The sequence below is a fragment of the Pseudophryne corroboree genome, chromosome 1 (assembly GCF_028390025.1).
Source record: "Pseudophryne corroboree isolate aPseCor3 chromosome 1, aPseCor3.hap2, whole genome shotgun sequence".
Classification (NCBI taxonomy): Eukaryota; Metazoa; Chordata; class Amphibia; order Anura; family Myobatrachidae; genus Pseudophryne; species Pseudophryne corroboree.
Genome location: NC_086444.1, coordinates 443,393,430 through 443,402,195, shown reverse-complemented (window position 1 = coordinate 443,402,195; position 8,766 = coordinate 443,393,430). Strand labels below are relative to the sequence as shown.

The 8,766-nt window shown below is 43.8% G+C and overlaps 1 gene segment (V, D, J or C); it reads right to left on the bottom strand.

Annotated features, from left to right (window-relative positions):
• Positions 1–468: 468 nt before the first annotated feature.
• LOC134974981 (immunoglobulin heavy variable 1-2-like) lies at positions 469–888 on the bottom strand. The segment is given in 1 exon segment: positions 469–888. A coding segment is annotated over 1 exon segment (420 nt).
• Between the last annotated feature and the right edge of the window lie 7,878 nt (positions 889–8,766).

Genomic DNA, 8,766 nt, shown 5'->3' with positions numbered 1-8,766 from the left:
AGCGGGAGTAGGGACACATGCAGCGCCGGATGCTGTAGTGGACACAGGTGGCGCCGCACTCGGGACACAGGCGCCGCCACCAGCAGCAGCAGTGAGTATGGCTGTGGGCTGTGCAGCACAATGGAGTCTGGAGAATGGAGATAGCGGCCATGCGGGTGTGTTTCAAGATGGTGCGCCTGCAGTGCATTTGCGCTGTGGGCAAGGCACCATCGGCACACATCTAGTTACGGCCCTGTCGTGGACACCCACAAGTGGGAATAGTCCTTGTTGGTCGCAATGCCGACCGTCGGGATTGTGAGTTTTTGGGATGTAGGGGGAGACCGCTAGTCATATAACTACATCCCCTTAACATATATGCAAATTGATACAGCTCTGGGGTGGTTAAGGGAAAACAAATTCATATATAATGTGGTTATTTATCTGATAGCATCAGTCTAAGCATTCATTCTAAGCATACTGTACTGGCATTTAAAATGTTAATTGATATAATATAGTGTATTTTGGTGTCTGCTGCTTCCAAGTGGTCAGATGGTGACATTGCTCCTGGAGGTTTTTGTATGGGAAGTTTCCTCCTTCTGTCACTGTGTGTCTAGCACAGTAATATGTGGCTGTATCATCCACACTCAGTCTGTCTATCTGTAGAAAGGCCGTAGTAATGGCATTATCTCTGGAGATTGTGAATCTTCCTTTGAATGATGATGAATAGTCTGTGCCTCCATTCCCAGGGTAAATACGTCCGACCCATGTCATTCCTTTCCCTGGAACTTGTTGAACCCAGTTCATATAATAGTCAGTGAATGTGTATCCAGATGTTTTACAGGGTATCTTCACACTGTCACCCGGCTTTTTGATTTCAGAGGGTGGCTGAGTAAGCTGTATCTGTGACATGACTCCTGTAATTGAGAAATCATATATTAGAAACAAAATAAATCAGACAGACCCCCCTGATCTATTGTATCTTCATTGGTTTCTGACTTACCAAGCAGTGGGGAGAGATACAGGACACAGGAAAATAAAAACATGTTATATGATTTGCCCCAGACCTATGGTGAGAACACAACTCCAAGTCACTGTAACATCACAGCGAATCGTGTGCTGTTTTTCTAGCTGCCAAATCTGAGCCAGAATTTGCATGTGGTGCTGAATGCTATAAGAGGATCGTACCCAGCTTAAGTCAGTGTGAGATATTGTGTCTTGTCTGGTGTTCTGGTTGGGGTTTGAAAATCTCCATATACAAGAAAGCAACAATTTCCCCATTTTTGTTCTTTCTTGATTAACAAATGACAATTATAACTACTCATTAACATAACATTTATAAATATGATTTGTGTAAGTATATTTTCATACAGTTTTTTGCATACTTTAAAAGCACATGTAGATTTATATGTTTGGTTAAATAAATGGGAAATATTAACATTACAATGTTCCATTTCATTTCACATACTGGACAGTCATCTTTAGATTATATTTTCCTGCCCAACTTTGATTTGCATTACATAACATTTGCGCCAAAATTCTTAATTGTGTGTCTTGAAGTAAAGTGCAGGGAATTAGTGTCTGCTACATATAGATATATATATATATATATATATATATATATATCAATTTTGTAGTTAAAGGGCACTCAAACTTCTTATTTAGTATATGAAAGTTTATTATTTCCAAAAAAGACACTTTAAAAAAAAAACCCATATCAAATGGCAATGGTGAAGGAAAAATGCTTATATATCCATAAATTCTTAAGCAAAAAAAGGAAAAAAACACTTCTCTCCAATCCAAGAGATTTTCAACATCAATGCAACACTTTTAGAAATATATGTTTAGAAAGTCAAACTTATCCGTTGTCGACCTCGGTCATTTAATGACCGTCAAAGACTCCTGCATCCAAGCACAGATCACCCCATTGCCACTGCCATCCACACACTCCTTTTCTGGGAACAAGGCCTATATACCATATGAACAAGGATAATTCAATTACCCTAATTCACACCTGTCCATTCCACAGGTGCTCCGAACATACCCCTCGTCAAACCAGCGTGCGTTCCAGCACATTGCGCATGCGCCGGCCCCGGCCAGGAATTCACTTCCTGTATCCGCGTCTCCTGATTGTAAACAAACCACCCGTCCGCCCTTTCTGCGTGAGTCATCGTCTACCTCACGTCCAGGGGAGGTACTGACTCCAGCTGCTGAATATTCATGTTAGCGGTTACCATGGTAACCCGCCGTGAGTGAACCACCAGTACAATCCCGTGGCTCACAAACAGGGAAACATTTCCACTCTCAGTACCCAGCATATAACGTCTCAATTACAAATAATAAATATACCAGCAGGTCTTTGTGATATTTCATTCTGAACGCACGTCAGTAATATATGGCATATTCACAGCTATCACTGTGTGCTTGCTCCAGGTACAATCCTGATGCTCACATCACAGCAAGCTATGCTATCACTGGTAGATGTTTATCAGTAAGATACAACTTATGGACCGGGTCAGTGCACCGTTCCGCTGTCAGCACCACTGGATGACAAGTAAAGCATGTTTCGTAGAGCCTCCTGTGTATACCGGAATAAATCAATGAAATGCTCCAAAAAACTATTTGTAAACAATGCTTCAGACATCAATATATGTTTATATCCCTGGGTGTGTGTGGCACGCATTGTGACAACAATTATTTAAAAAAATTTTTTTACCCAATGTAACAAATATCATACCAATCTGTTATAAAAACTGTTAATGTATAGATTTCCTAGGACTGACACATACAGAAATGTAATATGTTATTCCCTAGTAACTTAATAATCCTTATTCTAATCTACTTTTGTGCATGTGATACATATGCAAACTATCCATATCATCAATTAAATGTTCACAAAAAACAACGAAAATGAATGTTGTCATTAAGGCCACGTGGTATCCTTGTGTCAAGTCTGTACATCCATTTTACAAAGGGAGGCCAAATGGATGTACAGACTTGACACAAGGATACCACGTGGCCTTAATGACAACATTAATTTTCGTTGTTTTTTGTGAACATTTAATTGATGATACGGATAGTTTGCATTAGAGATGAGCGGGTTCGGTTTCTCTGAATCCGAACCCGCCCGAACTTCATGTTTTTTTACACGGGTCCGAGCGACTCGGATCTTCCCGCCTTGCTCGGTTAACCCGAGCGCGCCCGAACGTCATCATCACGCTGTCGGATTCTCGCGAGGCTCGGATTCTATCGCGAGACTCGGATTCTATATAAGGAGCCGCGCGTCGCGGCCATTTTCACACGTGCATTGAGATTGATAGGGAGAGGACGTGGCTGGCGTCCTCTCCGTTTAGAAATTAAAATAGATAGGAGAGTGAGAGTGAGACACTTCATTTACTTACTGGAGCTTAGGAGGAGTTATACTAGTGACTGATGACCAGTGACCTGACAACCAGTGCAGTTTTATAATTTATTATTATTTAATAATCCGTTCTGTTCTTGTTCTCTGCCTGAAAAAAACGATACACAGTGACTCAGTCACACTCACATACCATATCTGTGCTCAGCCCAGTGTGCTGCATCATCTATGTATAATATCTGACTGTGCTCACACAGCTTAATTGTGGGGGAGACTGGGGAGCAGTTATAGGTTATAGCAGGAGCCAGGAGTACATATTAAACAGTGCACACTTTTGCTGCCAGAGTGCCACTGCCAGTGTGACTGACCACTGACCACTGTGACCAGTGACCTGACCACACTGACCACCAGTATAGTATATTGTGATTGAATGTCTGCCTGAAAAAGTACACTCGTCGTGTGACTTGTGTGGTGTTTTTTTATTCAATAAAAATTAAAAAACTCATTCTGCTGACAGACAGTGTCCAGCAGGTCCGTCATTATATAATATATACCTGTCCGGCTGCAGTAGTGATATATATATATTTTTTATATCATTATTTATCATCCAGTCTATACTAGCAGCAGACACAGTACGGTAGTTCACGGCTGTAGCTACCTCTGTGTCGGCACTCGGCAGTCCATCCATAATTGTATACCACCTACCCGTGGTTTTTTTTTTCTTTCTTCTTTATACATACTACATCTCATTATCATCCAGTCTATATTAGCAGCAGACACAGTACAGTACGGTAGTCCACGGCTGTAGCTACCTCTGTGTCGGCACTCGGCAGTCCATCCATAATTGTATACCACCTACCCGTGGTTTTTTTTTTCTTTCTTCTTTATACATACTACATCTCATTATCATCCAGTCTATATTAGCAGCAGACACAGTACAGTACGGTAGTCCACGGCTGTAGCTACCTCTGTGTCGGCACTCGGCAGTCCATCCATAATTGTATACCACCTACCCGTGGTTTTTTTTTTCTTTCTTCTTTATACATACTACATCTCATTATCATCCAGTCTATATTAGCAGCAGACACAGTACAGTACGGTAGTCCACAGCTGTAGCTATCTCTGTGTCGGCACTCGGCAGTCCATCCATAATTGTATACCACCTACCCGTGGTTTTTTTTTTCTTTCTTCTTTATACATACTACATCTCATTATCAACCAGTCTATATTAGCAGCAGACACAGTACGGTAGTTCACGGCTGTAGCTACCTCTGTGTCGGCACTCGGCAGTCCATCCATAATTGTATACCAACTACCCGTGGTTTTTTTTTCTTTCTTCTTTATACATACTACATCTCATTATCATCCAGTCTATATTAGCAGCAGACACAGTACAGTATGGTAGTCCACGGCTGTAGCTACCTCTGTGTCGGCACTCGGCAGTCCATCCATAATTGTATACCACCTACCCGTGGTTTTTTTTTTCTTTCTTCTTTATACATACTACATCTCATTATCATCCAGTCTATATTAGCAGCAGACACAGTACAGTACGGTAGTCCACGGCTGTAGCTACCTCTGTGTCGGCACTCGGCAGTCCATCCATAATTGTATACCACCTACCCGTGGTTTTTTTTTTCTTTCTTCTTTATACATACTACATCTCATTATCATCCAGTCTATATTAGCAGCAGACACAGTACAGTACGGTAGTCCACGGCTGTAGCTACCTCTGTGTCGGCACTCGGCAGTCCATCCATAATTGTATACCACCTACCCGTGGTTTTTTTTTTCTTTCTTCTTTATACATACTACATCTCATTATCATCCAGTCTATATTAGCAGCAGACACAGTACAGTACGGTAGTTCACGGCTGTAGCTACCTCTGTGTCGGCACTCGGCAGTCCATCCATAATTGTATACCACCTACCCGTGGTTTTTTTTTTCTTTCTTCTTTATACATACTACATCTCATTATCATCCAGTCTATATTAGCAGCAGACACAGTACAGTACGGTAGTTCACGGCTGTAGCTACCTCTGTGTCGGCACTCGGCAGTCCATCCATAATTGTATACCACCTACCCGTGGTTTTTTTTTTCTTTCTTCTTTATACATACTACATCTCATTATCATCCAGTCTATATTAGCAGCAGACACAGTACAGTACGGTAGTCCACGGCTGTAGCTATCTCTGTGTCGGCACTCGGCAGTCCATCCATAATTGTATACCACCTACCCGTGGTTTTTTTTTTCTTTCTTCTTTATACATACTACATCTCATTATCATCCAGTCTATATTAGCAGCAGACACAGTACAGTACGGTAGTTCACGGCTGTAGCTACCTCTGTGTCGGCACTCGGCAGTCCATCCATAATTGTATACCACCTACCCGTGTTTTTTTTTTCTTTCTTCTTTATACATACTACATCTCATTATCAACCAGTCTATATTAGCAGCAGACACAGTACGGTAGTTCACGGCTGTAGCTACCTCTGTGTCGGCACTCGGCAGTCCATCCATAATTGTATACCACCTACCCGTGGTTTTTTTTTTCTTTCTTCTTTATACATACTACATCTCATTATCATCCAGTCTATATTAGCAGCAGACACAGTACAGTACGGTAGTCCACGGCTGTAGCTATCTCTGTGTCGGCACTCGGCAGTCCATCCATAATTGAATACCACCTACCCGAGTTTTTTTTTTCTTTCTTCTTTATACATACTACATCTCATTATCATCCAGTCTATATTAGCAGCAGACACAGTACAGTACGGTAGCCCACGGCTGTAGCTACCTCTGTGTCGGCACTCGGCAGTCCATCCATAATTGTATACCACCTACCCGTGGTTTTTTTTTTCTTTCTTCTTTATACATACTACATCTCATTATCAACCAGTCTATATTAGCAGCAGACACAGTACGGTAGTTCACGGCTGTAGCTACCTCTGTGTCGGCACTCGGCAGTCCATCCATAATTGTATACTAGTATCCATCCATCTCCATTGTTTACCTGAGGTGCCTTTTAGTTGTGCCTATTAAAATATGGAGAACAAAAATGTTGAGGTTCCAAAATTAGGGAAAGATCAAGATCCACTTCCACCTCGTGCTGAAGCTGCTGCCACTAGTCATGGCCGAGACGATGAAATGCCAGCAACGTCGTCTGCCAAGGCCGATGCCCAATGTCATAGTACAGAGCATGTAAAATCCAAAACACCAAATATCAGTAAAAAAAGGACTCCAAAACCTAAAATAAAATTGTCGGAGGAGAAGCGTAAACTTGCCAATATGCCATTTACCACACGGAGTGGCAAGGAACGGCTGAGGCCCTGGCCTATGTTCATGGCTAGTGGTTCAGCTTCACATGAGGATGGAAGCACTCAGCCTCTCGCTAGAAAACTGAAAAGACTCAAGCTGGTAAAAGCACCGCAAAGAACTGTGCGTTCTTCGAAATCCCAAATCCACAAGGAGAGTCCAATTGTGTCGGTTGCGATGCCTGACCATCCCAACACTGGACGTGAAGAGCATGCGCCTTCCACCATTTGCACGCCCCCAGCAAGTGCTGGAAGGAGCACCCGCAGTCCAGTTCCTGATAGTCAGATTGAAGATGTCAGTGTTGAAGTACACCAGGATGAGGAGGATATGGGTGTTGCTGGCGCTGGGGAGGAAATTGACCAGGAGGATCTGATGGTGAGGTGGTTTGTTTAAGTCAGGCACCCGGGGAGACACCTGTTGTCCGTGGGAGGAATATGGCCACTGACATGCCTGGTGAAAATACCAAAAAAATCAGCTCTTCGGTGTGGAAGTATTTCAACAGAAATGCGGACAACAGGTGTCAAGCCGTGTGTTGCCTTTGTCAAGCTGTAATAAGTAGGGGTAAGGACGTTAACCACCTCGGAACATCCTCCCTTATACGTCACCTGCAGCGCATTCATAATAAGTCAGTGACAAGTTCAAAAACTTTGGGCGACAGCAGAAGCAGTCCACTGACCAGTAAATCCCTTCCTCTTGTAACCAAGCTCACGCAAACCACCCCACCAACTCCCTCAGTGTCAATTTCCTCCTTCCCCAGGAATGCCAATAGTCCTGCAGGCCATGTCACTGGCAATTCTGACGAGTCCTCTCCTGCCTGGGATTCCTCCGATGCATCCTTGCGTGTAACACCTACTGCTGCTGGCGCTGCTGTTGTTGCTGCTGGGAGTCGATGGTCATCCCAGAGGGGAAGTCGTAAGCCCACTTGTACTACTTCCAGTAAGCAATTGACTGTTTAACAGTCCTTTGCGAGGAAGATGAAATATCACAGCAGTAATCCTACTGCAAAGCGGATAACTGAGGCCTTGGCATCCTGGGTGGTGAGAAACGTGGTTCCGGTATCCATCATTACTGCAGAGCCAACAAGAGACTTGTTGGAGGTACTGTGTCCCCGGTACCAAATACCATCTAGGTTCCATTTCTCTAGGCAGGCGATACCAAAAATGTACACAGACCTCAGAAAAAGAGTCACCAGTGTCCTAAAAAATGCAGCTGTACCCAATGTCCACTTAACCACGGACATGTGGTCAAGTGGAGCAGGGCAGGGTCAGGACTATATGACTGTGACAGCCCACTGGGTAGATGTATGGACTCCCGCCGCAAGAACAGCAGCGGCGGCACCAGTAGCAGCATCTCGCAAACGCCAACTCTTTCCTAGGCAGGCTATGCTTTGTATCACCGCTTTCCAGAATACGCACACAGCTAAAAACCTCTTACGGCAACTGAGGAAGATCATCGCGGAATGGCTTACCCCAATTGGACTCTCCTGTGGATTTGTGGCATCGGACAACGCCAGCAATATTGTGTGTGCATTAAATATGGGCAAATTCCAGCACGTCCCATGTTTTGCACATACCTTGAATTTGGTGGTGCAGAATTATTTAAAAAACGAGAGGGGCATGCAAGAGATGCTGTCGGTGGCCAGAAGAATTGCGGGACACTTTCGGCGTACAGGTACCACGTACAGAAGACTGGAGCACCACCAAAAACTACTGAACCTGCCCTGCCATCATCTGAAGCAAGAAGTGGTAACGAGGTGGAATTCAACCCTCTATATGCTTCAGAGGTTGGAGGAGCAGCAAAAGGCCATTCAAGCCTATACAATTGAGCACGATATAGGAGGTGGAATGCACCTGTCTCAAGCGCAGTGGAGAATGATTTCAACGTTGTGCAAGGTTCTGATGCCCTTTGAACTTGCCACACGTGAAGTCAGTTCAGACACTGCCAGCCTGAGTCAGGTCATTCCCCTCATCAGGCTTTTGCAGAAGAAGCTGGAGACATTGAAGGAGGAGCTAACACGGAGCGATTCCGCTAGGCATGTGGGACTTGTGGATGGAGCCCTTAATTCGCTTAACAAGGATTCACGGGTGGTCAATCTGTTGAAATCAGAGCACTA